Source organism: Hemiscyllium ocellatum, chromosome 25 (assembly GCF_020745735.1).
Source record: "Hemiscyllium ocellatum isolate sHemOce1 chromosome 25, sHemOce1.pat.X.cur, whole genome shotgun sequence".
In the NCBI taxonomy this organism is placed as follows: Eukaryota; Metazoa; Chordata; class Chondrichthyes; order Orectolobiformes; family Hemiscylliidae; genus Hemiscyllium; species Hemiscyllium ocellatum.
In genome coordinates, this window is record NC_083425.1 from 14,791,198 (window position 1) to 14,805,301 (window position 14,104).

The window sequence follows — 14,104 nt, forward strand, 5'->3', positions numbered from 1 at the left end:
AGTATGAACTCTTCAGCAGTGAACATTTTTAGAAATTATTTAAGTAATTTTTCTAAATTACGTTCTGACCTCTTAATTTTCATGCACTTTAACAAAATATCACAAAAAAAGGACAGAATATGTGATATTTGAAATATGGGCCAATTTAATTCTGCACATTCTGGTCTAACTTTCTGTCAATCAGTAATCTCTTTCATCTGAAGATGATGTTTGCCTTTGTTTTCTGTATTTAACATCACATATGGCTGTTGAAACTGTACAATATGTTTGATTTAAAAAGCACAAAAATTCCATCAGCCATACCTTTAACTGCCTCCTTACTCTCTCTATGAAGAATTTCCAACAATTTTCTTTGGTATCTTGCAAACCCAGTAATTTAACTTCATTTCTCATTGCACCAATAATGTTTTCCAGCTCATCATCCTGAAACAGTCCTGGAATCTCACCAGATGCCAAAAGGTCATTGATAAGCACAAGAAAAATCTCCTCTGCAACCTGGGAATCTGTCATTAGAAATACTGTTCCATGATTTTTCACTCCAGCATTAATATATTGAGCACCAACATCTACCTAATTGAAACAGGAATCATAAAATAAATCAACTTTTGTAATTAATTTAACTTTTTGTTTTGTTTTGATTCCCCCAAAAAATGTAATACTTAGGGGTGAACTATAAAAATACGAAACACATTGTCTCCCAGTAAACAACTACAGAATTAATTAATATTTTGCATTGTGTCACAATAGTGTTAAAATATGTACTTCTGATATTTGAATGAGATCAGCTAGGACTTTTGTGACTGAACAGGTTTTACAAGAAGGTAAAAACATTAACTTAAAATGACCACAACCAATCTCACAGAAATTAGCGTTATCAAAAGGCACTGAAACCACTCAATCCAGTTAAGCATGAAAAGACCCTAACTTCCTATTTTGATTTACACTTGTCTAAGAACTTGCACATATTGGAGATGAAAATAATCACCTGCAATTGTCAAGCTTGGAGATAGTGAACACAAAGCAGCTCCATTTTATGTAGTGCTTTTGGCAAAGCAGTGTAGATTGGTCTGTGTCAGTGGAACTGGAGCTAGAGAAAATATTCTCTGTCTTTCAAGAACGAAAAGTGCCCAATAACCTGACACATTTAACAGAGGATTAGGACACTGAGAACCCAAAGAACAATTGAAATATTTGCTACTGCTGTTGATTCAAGAAACCAATTAAACAACTGATTAGATAAATTTAGATTAGATTAGATTTTATTGCCTCATTACTGGAGTACTAGAATACAGTGAAAAGTGCAAACAGTTGCCACTCTCCAGCATCAAAATGGACAAATTATAGCAAAAGATATGAAATTTTACCAGTTTGTCCATCCACTTGCCTACTCAATCACGATCACCCTGACTGTATCTTCTGATGCTGGAAATCAGCTGGACCCTGGAACGTTCACCACATCCAGGAGGCCTGGCAGGGTCTCAGTTCTGGGCTTCATCCCTGCTGCCACTGGCACCCACCCAAATATGCTGGTTCCATCCTTCCTGCCGTCAACCCCTCCACTGACACCGGTGCTACTTCCACAGCTGTGAGTCCTCCACTGGTCCCAGACTAGTCAATGCCGCCATCATGTGTCCTGCGCTGGTCCCACCCTCACCATTGCTGCCACCATGAGTCCTGCAATGGGCCCAACTTACACCCCTACTGTTGCTGGACCACCCTCACTGCTGCCATGTAACTGAGTTCCATGCCACATTTGACCCAACATCTCTGTCACTGCTGCCACCATGAGTCCAATGCAAGGCCCACCATTGCCACTGCCTTCCTCCGCAGTCACTGCTGAAATGACAGAAAGGAAAAGATGAAAGCTAAGGAAAAGATGAAAACGTGTGGATGCGGCCTATGCTCAGGAACGGATGAGCCTTGGGTTCAGGAACCTGAACGCTACCTATCCTGCCGCCCTTCCTCCTAACAGTGTCTCAGGCAAATATCTTATATCACAAGTTATCCTAAAGACTTTAAACTGTATATTCCTTTCACCTTCCTTTTGTACTGGACACCATCCTGTTTGAACAATGTAGGATGGGAAGGGTGCTGAGTGATAAATATGAGGGTGGGGGGAGATAGCTGGGAAGGCGATAGGTAGATGCAGGTGGGGTGAGATAGTGATCGTTTGGAGGGGAGGGTGAAGCATTTGTTGGAAAAGAAGTTTCCTCATCTCCCCTCCCCCTCATCCCAGATCTAACCCTTTAATTCGACACTGCTCTCTTGAACTGTTCTATCTGTCCATTTTCCTTCCCATCTATCTGCTCCACCCTCTGCTCTGACCTATCACCATCACCCCCCCACCTGCGTCTACATTTCACCTTCCCAGCTACCTCACCTCCACCCCCAACCTCCTTGTTATCTCTCAGCCCCCTTTCCCAACACCACCCCCCAACATTCCTGATGAAGGGCTTATGCCTAAACTGTCGATTGTCCTGCTCCATGGATGTTGCCTGACCTTTAGTGCTCTTCCAGCGCCACACTTTCTTTCACTGCAGCAAACCTTGTAATTGTATCCTTGTAGCGAAAATAGAAATGAAATAACTTGATTTTGTTTGAAGAGAAGTATAGCCTCACATTAAAAGAATGTAAATCGATGTTGTATCTAAATGAGGAGGTTGAAAAAGGGAAGCTGAATCAGTTTTCCTCACTTGGTCATAACAAATGGTCATTGTGAGCATCTGGTGTGTTGAATCCACCAGCACTTGCTTTAGTTTACATGTCAAGTTTTCTCGATGTGTTGCTTATTTGACAAGTTTACTAAGATAGGAAGAGGAATATAAATGAGGAGGTTGGGCTGCCAACAAAGCACTGAACAAACAATAACTTCCCTTAATTGGTAGGTCACTACAGCCCAGCAAGAAACTTGCCATGCTGCTTGTTTCCAGCATAAAAGATTAAGTAATTTGCTCCGAATGTCGACATAGGCTTTGACAGACTCCTGATGGGATTCTGCCACAAATCTCATCATAGCCCACATTGCTTAAACCCCTATAAGTTTCTGCCCAAGCTGTTAAAATCAATATAAGGAAATATTTTATATATTAAGAATTGTAGTACCTTGAGATCAGCAACAGAGTACCCTTTCTTAAGAGCGATTTGGAAAACATTTAAAGAGCTTATATATGCTGCTAACCGAGACAGGCTTTGCTTTCCACTGCCTCCAACTCCAACAAGTAGTGCATTTCCTCTGGGTGATTCTAAGATACGATTTATCCTACAGATATGAGACATTGCATCTTCAAACAGAACCTATAAAATATGAAATGTTAACAAAGAATACATTAAAGTGCTTTTCTATTAATTTTAAGTTACTTTGAAATTAAAAAGACAAAACATTTAGTAGTTCTTAAGAGTTAAATACTATTCACCTGAATAATATCTGTCAGAACTATTACTTTATTGTTTCTAATTTATTCTACTGTTTATTAATTTATTGAATGATTTATAAATAAAGTAATAGCATTAAAAATAGAAACAGGAATAGCATTCTGCCCTTGGAACTTGCTCTGCCATTCATTAAAATCATAGATGTTTTTAACTGAAGTCCACATTTCAGCCCAAACCTATAAAAACCAAAAGGAATATAGAAGGTTCAGAGAGGAGGGGAAAAAGTAAACAAGTGATGCACTAAGGAATTATGAGGAAACCACTGACAACCAACATAAAGAGCAGTCTCAAAGTCTTATGTAAGCATATAAATCATTTTAAAAAAAGTAATAAAAGGAGGAATAGGGCTGATTAGGGACCAAACATGAGATTTCTAGCAAATGGCTGGGGGCATGATTGACAGGTTAACTTAATATCTTGCACCTGTCTTTACCAAAAGAGAGATGCTAAACAGGTTGTAGTGAAACAAAGAGGGATCTCAATCACAAGGAGGTTCAAAATTGTTAGGGGTGAAACACTGCAACTGGATGAACTGCATCCAAAGATTTTGAAGGAAGTAAGGGTGGAGATTGTGGAGCATTGACCATAATCTTTCAGTCTTTCCTCGACTCAAGTAATGTTCCAGAACACTGGACAATTGCAAACATTACTGGTTTGTTCAAAGAAGCTTGTAAGGATAAGCCATCAATCACATACCAATCAGTTTAACTTCAGTGGTGTGGAAGTTTCCAGAGACAATTATTTGGGATAGAATGAATTGTTACATAGAAAAGATTGGGTTGCTTAGGAAGAGTCAGCAAGGATGTCTAACAGGGAAATTGTGTTTAACTAACTTGCTGGAGTTTTTTGATGAGGTATGGTGACTCAGTAGTTTGTATTTCTGTCTAACAGTGCCAGGGCGCCAGGTTTGCTTCCACCATTGGGTGACTGCCTGTGTGGAGTTTGCATATTCTCCCTGTGTCTCTGTGGGTTTCCTCCAGGTCCACTGGTTTCCTCCCACAGTCTAAAGATGTGCAGGTTAGGTGGATTGGCTATGCCAAATTGTCCAAAATATGCAGGGATGTGTGGGTTGGACGGATCAGCTGTGGGAAATGCAGAATTATAAAGATAGGGTCTGCTGGCATTCTTTGGAGGGTCAGTGTGGATTCTACAAAGTTACAGAAAGGCTCAGTGAGGGTAGCATTGTTGTTGTGGTGTACATGGTCTACTAGAGGTGTCTGATAAAGTGGCACACAACAGACAGTTGAGGGAAGTTATAGGTCCTGAAGTAAAAAGGTCAGTAGCAACATGAATACAAATGGGTTGACTGATAGGAAAAAGAGAGTATTGGTCAATGGAAATTTTTCAAGTTGGAAGAATGTTTGTTGTGGAATTCCCCATGGGTCATTATTGGGACTCTTACTTTGCCTGATATATATTGTTGATCTAAGTCTTGGTGTGCCAAGTGAAATTTCAAAGTTTGCAGATGGCATAAAACTTGGAAAAATTGTAAACTGTGACAAGATCAGTGTAGAATTACGAAAGGACATAGACAAATTGGTGCAGTGGCAGATAGGTGGCAAATGGATTTTAACGCAGAGAAATGTGAGTTAAAGCATTTTGGTAGGAGAAACATTCAAAAAAGAAATAAAATTGGGGGTACAGTTCAAAAGAGAATGCAGGATCAGAGGATCCCAGGTTTGCATTCGATTATTTGAAGGTGGCAGGAAACATGGAGAGAGCAGTTAATAAAGCATACAGCATTCTTGCTGTAACTAACAGGGGCACAGAGTACAAGAGCATGGAGGACAGACTAAACTTGCATAAGACACTTGTTAATGCTCAATTAGAGCACTGTGAACAGTTCTTATATGAAGGATTTGCATGCACTGGAGAGAATGTAGAAGCAGTTTAAAGGAATACATTCAAGAATGAGGAACTTCAGTGATGAGGATAGATTGAGATTTGGGTTTGTTGTTCTTAGATAGAAGAAGGCTAAGTAATCTGATGGACTTTTTCAAAATCAGGATAGAGTAGAGAAAAAGTGTTCATGCTCATAAAAGGAAGAAAATGAGAGGGTGTAGATTTAAAATGATCAATGAAAGAAGCAAGGGCGAAGTGAGAAAAGCCTTTTTTCACCGAGCAAGTAGTTAGGGTCTGGAGTGTGCTGTCTGGAAGTATGTTGGAAGTAGTTCAGCTGAGGGATTCAAGAAGCCATTGGTTGATTATTTGGATTAAAATAATGTGCAAGGGTATGGGGCAAAAGCAGGGGATTAGCAGTATGAAATGGTGTTTATTTACTAAGCAGGAATGATGGGCCAAGTAGTCTCTTACCGTGCCGTAACACTTTTGTGGTTCTGTGATAACTCCAGGCCATCTATGTGTGATGATTTTGCTCCTTTAATAAGGCTTTGCTGTCCTTGGTTTACTTTTCAGGAGGTCGTAAAAACATAGGTTTTGAAATGTCTATGTTTGAAGAGTTTTATGGCCAGTTTGATTATAGCTAACAGATACTGCCTCAGGAAAAAGGCTTTTAAGTTTTTAAAAAAAACACTTGTACAATGAAAGGGGAGTGGCCTTTCAGCTCAGCTTTTCTCTGGTTTGATTTGGTTTTAGCAGTCTGGCTGTTCACTGAAAGCAGTCAGTCAGTTTTGAGGCTGCTGGTCCAAGAAACAGTGACATGGAAGATAATGTTCCATGCGGAATCTCTCTGCCATCTCTCTCACTTCTGTAAGACTCTGTGTTTGATTTTAATTTATTTGCCAAAGGGTGTTAATGGGGATTGTTGCAAGTATTTGGAACAGCATCATTAAATTGGAATAATCTGTTGGATTTTCAGATAGGTTAAGTTATTCTGTATTCTGTTCCCTTTTGTTCATATTTCATTTGGTAGTCTTGTAAATAAATTTTGTTTTGTTTAAAACTAAGTGGTTGGGCCAGCTGCATCACTCCTGGAAAATCCACTATACACCTGTTTCAAACAACTAGCAAAATTAGGGTCCAGGCTACTTTCTTGAAATGTTTTGAGGGGTTTGGCCTGGTCCATAGCAGATTGGAGGTTCGCCCTGGATTTGTTCTATACTTCCAAGTTGGGAATAGGGTTGTTTGGCTCAAAGGCTGTGAGTGGTAGGTCTTTTGTTCTGGGTGTTGATTGCGCTTGGTTTAAACAGTGCTTAGGATAGCAATGGCTCTTTCAGTCACCAAGAGTTTTCTAGAGGTGGAAGAAGTGGCTTTGTGGGTTTAGCTAAAGGTGATTAAGCCCAAGCTGCTAGACAATCCGGAGTTGAAACTGCCTCCTTCTGTAAGGCAAGGAAAGATAAATACAGCAATAGTTCAGTATTTGAATTTACTGGAAATACCATCAGAATCTTTAGAGATGGCTAAAGCTCAATTGAAAATGAAGCAGCTTTAGTTCGAGGCAAAAGACAAGGAAAGGGCAAAAGAAATGAACCTGTTTGAGTTATGATTAAAAGCAGAGGAAAGAGAAAAAGAATGAAAAGCTGAGCAGAACATAAAGAAAATGAGAGAGGGGAGAGAGAGAGAGAAGAGAGAGTAAAGGTGATAGAAGAAAGGAAGAAAGGGAGGGAGTTTGAACTTCAGAATTTGGCACTTAGACTGGATAGTCAGCTTAAAAAGATGGAGATGAAGGCTGAAGGTGAGCTTAGTGAGGAAGCAGCTGAAATGGTGAATGATTATGAGTTGGTCCAAAATCAAAGTTTGGCTTCCAAAATCAATTTCAATCCATGAACAATAGAAATTGGGGAAATAGAAATCCTCACATGGCTATGCAAATATAGATCTCAGTGAAGATCATAAGGACAACTTATCCCATGGTAAAAAAATAAACCCTTGAAGTGGAAACAGATGTTGAAAAATTCCAGTGTTTTTATTACAATAAAGTAGGCCATATGAAATCACAGCTTTGGTGGATTAGGAAAAGCACAGGAAAGCCAGATGTAGGAAAATAGAATAAGCCACTGAATTTTATTGGAGTAATAAGGGAAAACATAGCGGAGACTTACAAGCTGCACCAGAATGTATAATCTGTTTGGAGGTTGGTTAAAGAGGAAGTGCCAGATCTTCTGAAACCATATGCCTGTGAAGGTACAGTTTAGTTGCATAGACCAAGAGCAGCAGGTCAAGAGGTTACAATATTAAGTGATCCATGTTCCTCTCAATCTTTGAAAGATAAGGTGGGATGTACCTCTGAAGAACTATTGCCAGAAAAGGTGCTAGTAATGGTAACTCACAATGGGACAAGAAGTGCTCAATTATGTAGAGTGAGGTTAGAATGTTCAGTGAAGAGTGATTAAGTCATGGTAGTAGGAGTACTGGAAAAAAACTCTCAGCTCAAGGAACACAATTTGTCCTTGCTAATGCTATAGCTGGTTCACAGGTAGGAATACTGCAAGTACGTTTCACGCGAAAGGTCCCTTTGATAGACAGTCCTTCCTAATTTCTTGGATATGACTCAACGGCAGTTGTTCTCTCTCTAATTTTCAAAATGTCTGCATTTTAATACCCTCAACATCAGATCATCTCATTGGTTCGACATTGGCAAAACAATAAATTCAAATTTGACTGGGCTTTAGAATCGCGCAGTATATTTTGAGCTAATTGGTTAAATTTGAATCATTGTCAAAACTCAGATATCCATTTCACAGCCAAGTATTATATAATTTCAATTTTCCAGTATACTCTGGGGCTGCCATCTAGTCATATACACAGGTGCTTGTAAACTGTAAGTTCAGAACAGCATTCAATCTCTTTTAAAGGTACAGTACACGCGTTCAATTTCATAACAAAAGGCATACACGGAAAAAGAATCCAAATGTGTCCCTGAATGCTACAGTCTTAGTGAGGAAATAGAGACCATCGTGCATTCAGGCAGATGAGAAATGGGCAGCAGTTCATCAAGGGGGAGAGGGGCCAGCCAGAGGTCACTGCACACAGTGGAACCAATGATATAAGAAGGGCAAAGGTTGAGATTCTGAAGGGAGATTACAGAGAGTTAGGCAGGAACTTAAAAAGGAGGTCCTTGAGAGTAGTAATATTTGGATTACTCCTGGTGCTATGAGCTAATGAGGGCAGGAGTAGGAGGATAGAGCAGATGAATGAATGAATGAGGAGCTGATGTATGGGAGAAAGATTCACATTTTTGGATCATTGGAAACATTTTTGGAGTAGAGGTGACCTGTATAAGAAGGATGGATTACACCTAAATTGAAAGAGGCTAATATCGTGGCAGTGAGATTTGTTAGAGCTGCTGGGGAGGATTTAAACTAGTAAGGTGGGAGGGGGTGGGACCCAGGGAGATAGTGAGGAAAGAGAACAAGCTGAGACTGATGCAGTTGAGAACAAAGGCAAGTCAAACAGTCAGGGCGAGCAGGGACAAAGCAGAGAACAAGGTACAACTGATAAATTAAACTGCTTTTATTTCAATGCAAGAGGCCTAACAGGGAAGGCAGATGAACTTCAGGCATGGTTAAGAACATGGTACCGGGATATCATAGCAATTACAGAAACATGGCTCAAGGATGGACAGGACTGGAAGCTTAACGATCCAGGATACAAATGCTACAGGAACTACAGAAAGGGAGGCAAGTGAAGAGGGGGTGTGGGAAGCTAGGAAAGTGATTGCTAGACCTATTACTGAGATATATGTATCATTGATAGTCAGAGGTAAGGTGCCAGAAGACTGGAGGTTGGCAAATGTGGTGCCACTGTATAAGAAAGGTGTAAGGACAGGCCAGGGAACTATAGACCAGTGAGCCTGACATCATTGGTGGGCAAGTTGTGTTAGGGAATCCTGAGGGACAGGATGTACATGTATTTGGAAAGGCAAACACCGATTAGGGATATCAACATGGCTTTGTGCATGGGAAATCATGTCTCACAAACTTGACTGAGGTTTTTGAAAAAGTAATAAAGAGGATTGATGAGGGCAGAGTGGTAGATGTGATCTATATGGACTTCAGTAAGGCTTTCATCAAGGTTCCCCATGGGAGACTGATTAGCAAGGTTAGATCTCACGGAATACAGGGAGAACTGGCCATTTGGATACAGAACTGGCTCAAAGGTAGAAGACAGAAGGTGTGGTGGAGGGTTGGCCTGTGACCAGTGGAGTGCCTCAAGGTTTGGTGCTGGGTCCACTAATTTTCATCATTTATATAAATGATTTGGATGTGAGCATAAGAGGTATAGTTAGTAAGTTTGCAGATGACACTAAAATTGGATGTGTAGTGGACAGCGAATAAGGTTACCTCAGATTACAGCAGGATCCTGATCAGATAGGCCAATGGGTTGAGAAGTGTCAGATAGAGTTTAATTTAGATAAATGCGAGGTGCCGCATTTTGGTAAAGCAAATCTTAGCAGGACTTATACACTTCATGGTAAGGTCCTAGGGAGTATTGCTGAACAGAGAGACCTTGGAGTGGAGGTTCATAGCTCCTTGAAAGTGGAGTCGCAGGTAGATAGGGTAGTGAAGAAGGCTTTCCTTTATTGGTCAGAGTATTGAGTACAGGAGTTGGGAGGTCATGTTGCAGCTGTACAGGACATTGGTGATGCCATTGTTGGAATATTGCATGCAATTCTGGTCTCCTTCCTATTGGAAAGATGTTGTGAAACTTGAAAGGGTTCAGAAAAGATTTGCAAGAATGTTGCCAGGTTTGGAGGATTTGAGCTATCGAGAGAGGCTAGAGCTGTCTTCCCTGGAGTGTCGGAGGCTGAGGGGTGACCTGAGAGAGGTTTATAAAATCATGAGGGACATGGATAGGATAAATAGACAAAGTCTTTTCCCTGGGGTGGGGGAGTCCAGAACTAGAGGGCATAGGTTTAGGGTGAGAGGGGAAAGATATAAAAGAGGCCTTTTAAAAGATTTAAAAGGGGCAACCTTTTCATGCAGAGGGTGGTACATGTATGGAATGAGCTGCCAGAGGGACTGGTGGAGGCTAGTACAATTGCAACATTTAAAAGGCATTTGGATGGGTATAATAATAGGAAGTGTTTGAAGGAATATGGGCCAAGTGCTGGCAGATGGGATTAGACTAGATTGGGGTATCTGGTAGGCATGGACGAGTTGGAGCGAAGGGTCTGTTTCCATGCTGTACATCTCTATGACTAAGTCGTATCGCCAGTGAGTCATGTAAAGAAAGTGTCGTGGATGGCACATGAACTATCATTCGTGAGTCATTTAGTGATGACAAAAACACAAGCTAAAATACAGAAACATTTTTACCGGCCTGGACTGTACAAGGATGTAGTTGAATTTTGCTAGACATGACATACATGTCAGGTAATTGGAAACCTACACCTTTAATATCTATTCCTGCATTCGAGGAAACTTATGCAAGAGTCTTAATTCATTGCATCGTACCTCTACTTCAAACAAAAGGTGGGAATCAGTATTTGTTAACAATAATAAATGTGTCCATTAGATATCCAAAGGTCATTCCATTGCACAATATCGCAGCTAAAAGCCAGAATTCAGAGGTCACATATTTAGACTGTGTGCCAAATTTTAGGGAATGATTAAATAGAGCCGGGAAGTTGGCTGGACAGCATTTAAAAGCATCATAGGATGTATTGTAGATGAGTTGCTAGATACGGAATACCTACAAAGATACAATCAGGTCAAGGGTCAAACTTCACATCAAAATTTTTCATGGAAGTTATGGACAGCTTAGGAATAAAATAATTCAAATCTACTGCATACCATCCAGAGTCACAGGGAGCACTAAAAAGGTGATATCAGACATTAAAGACCAGGTTGAAGTATACTCTTACAGTCAAGACAATCCAAATGATTGGGATAAGGGAATTCCATGTTTATTTTTTGCAATCAGAGGTGCACCAAATGAATCGACCTAATTCAGTCCATTTGAATTAGTTTTGAGTTTGGAGGATTGCTAAAATTGAACAAGAAGAGATAGGTAAGTCAGAATTCAGAGGTCACATATTTAGACTATGTGTCAAGTTTTTGGAAACGATTAAATAGAGTGGGGCAGTTGGCTGGACAGCATTTAAAAGTATCACAGCATACAACAGGAAGCAGACAAGAAATCAAAAACTCCAGACAGAAAGAAATCTCACAGACTGTGTTATATGAATATGCTGAAAAGGTATTTTGACAAAGAAGGAAAGACAAAGGAGACTGTGTTATTGGTTACAACACAAAGTGAAGAAACAAGTTCAGAGGATTCTGAATTGGACATTCCTCAAATTAAATTGTACAATGAGGAAGTTGTCAAAAGTTGGGATAAATTATTGAATTACCTTCCAGATGAAAATCAAAATGACCTGAAAGAGTTATTACTATCACATGGGGAGATATATAGAAATAAGCCGAGAAGTACTATCCTAAATATGCATAATGTACATATTGGAGATGGTGTTCCAATTAAGCAACATGCTTATAGGCATAACCCTCTAAAGGACATTAAATACATGCTTCAAAATGACATAATTGAAGTGCGTTACAGTGACTGGAGCTCACCCATAGTAATGGTGCCAAAACATGTTACGTGAGGACTATCATAAAGTCAATGCCATTGCAAAGACATATCTGATTCCACATTTGGAATATGGTGTTGAAAAGGTGGGACAAGCAACTTATATTTCTAAGTTGGACTTGTTCCGAGGATATTGCAGGCACTTTTGTCCAAAAGAGCTAAGACAGTTTTGGCTTTCATAAAGCCGAATGGACTGTAACAGTTTAAAGTTATGCAGTTTTATAAGAAAAATGTGCCCACCACATTTCAGAGACTAACCAATAAGGTTATTGCTGGATTATCCAATTGTGTCAGAAATATTGATGATCTGGTGATTTTTAGTCTCACGTGGAATGAACATTTGCAACATTTATCAGAATTGTTCGATCAACTTCAAGAGGCAGGTTATGTAAATTTGTCAAAGCACAAGTCACCTTCTTGGGCAGTGTTACTGGACATGGACAATGCCCTATAGAATGCAAAAGCAAAGTTAATTGGGGAGTTTCCCATAGTATTGATGAAGAGCAGTACTATGATTCCTGGGATTGAGTGGATTTTGTCAAAAATGCATACCAAATTTTAGCAGTGAAGCTGCTCCACTCACTGAATTGCTTAAAAAAAGGCAAGAAGTTCCAGAGGATAGTGGACTGTCAGAAGGCATTTGATAGTCTGAAAGCTGTGTTAACCACAGACACAGTATTAGCCACACCTAATTACACTAAGCCATTCAAGGTGGCTATCGAGACAATTGATGTGGGTGTCAGTGCTGTGCTCTTACAGGAAAATGACAAGAAAATAGAAAGACCTATCAAGAAATTGAATGTTCATCAGCAGAAATATTCAACAGTCGAGAAGGAGACTTTCATCTTGGTGTTGGTGTTACCACATTTCAATGTTTATGTTACCAGCAATGTATCTGAGGCAATCACATACACTGATGATAACCCATTGAAGTTTATGGAGAAATTTAAGGAACAAAAATTCCACACTGTTCAGATGGAGCTTGTTGTTACAGCTATTCAATTTGAAAATTATTCATGTGGCAGGACGAGAAAATGTGATTGCTGATTCATCGTCCAGACATGAATGAGAAATGGAGGTGTTCAGTGGCAGGAGTAAAACAGACTGAAACAGTATAGTAGTGCATATTTGCATGCTTATTGTTAAAGCAGTGTATATGGGTGTTGTAGTGTATGCAATCAATTAAATGAAACCTTCAAGACCATCAATAATATCTTTACTGGCATAAAATTATGGAGGAGGAAGAAAACAATGACAAAATGCCATTCCTCGATGCTACAGTACAGTGAACAACCAACGGAGAACTTCAAACCAGCGTCTACAGGAAAACAACACATACGGACCAAATACTGAACCACAGAAACAGTCGTCCCAACACCGACAAATGAAGCTGCATTAGAATATTATTTGAGTGAGTCACCACACACTGCAGCACAGAGGAACTACGAAGAGCAGAGGAAAATCACCTATACAGCGTACTCGAAGAGAACAGGTACATAATGAACACAGTCTGCCGATTTCTAAGCAACAAGCAGACAAAACATGTCCAGAAACCCTAGCCACTTTCCCCTACATCAAAGACATCCTGTAAATGACTGCCAGACTACTTAGATCTCTTGGCATCACGGTAGCCCACAAACCCACCAACACACTAAAACAGCAGCTAATGAACTTAAAAGACTGTATGCAGACAACAAGCAAAATGAACTTAATTTATAAAATACATGGCAAGAACTGTAACAAACACTACATTGGACAAACAGGCAGAAAGCTAGCTACCAGGATACATGAACATTAACTAGCCTCAAAAAGACATGACCCACAATCACAAATATCCTTACATACAGATGAGGAAGGGCACCACTTTGACTGGGACAACACATTCATTCTGGACAAGCCAAACAGAGACACACATGAGAATTCCTTGAAGCATGGCATTCCAACTGGAACTCTATCAACAAACACATTGACTTGAACCCTAACTACCACCCTCTGAGAAAAAGAACAGGAAATGTCACCACCACAGGAAATGACATTACAACAGGAACCTAAATACATAAATACAAAGAGGGTCATAACAACAGTGCTTCACCAAACTGTCACTGGTGATGTTACCTAGCATGGTGATAAAATGTCTGTAAATGAACCTTCCAGCTCAGCAAGCAAATTTACATCCAGTGTA

The 14,104-nt window shown here is 39.9% G+C and overlaps 1 protein-coding gene across 1 annotated transcript in view; it reads right to left on the reverse strand.

Annotated features, from left to right (window-relative positions):
• Positions 1 to 14,104, reverse strand: part of LOC132827952 (dynein axonemal heavy chain 17-like) — a 443,350-nt gene that overhangs the window by 97,219 nt on the left and 332,027 nt on the right. The window contains exons 53-54 of the mRNA XM_060844799.1: positions 3,103 to 3,294; positions 304 to 570 (exon numbers count right to left, since the gene is read on the reverse strand). Coding sequence (XP_060700782.1) covers positions 304 to 570; positions 3,103 to 3,294 — 459 coding nt within the window. The remainder of the gene's footprint in view (positions 1 to 303; positions 571 to 3,102; positions 3,295 to 14,104) is intronic.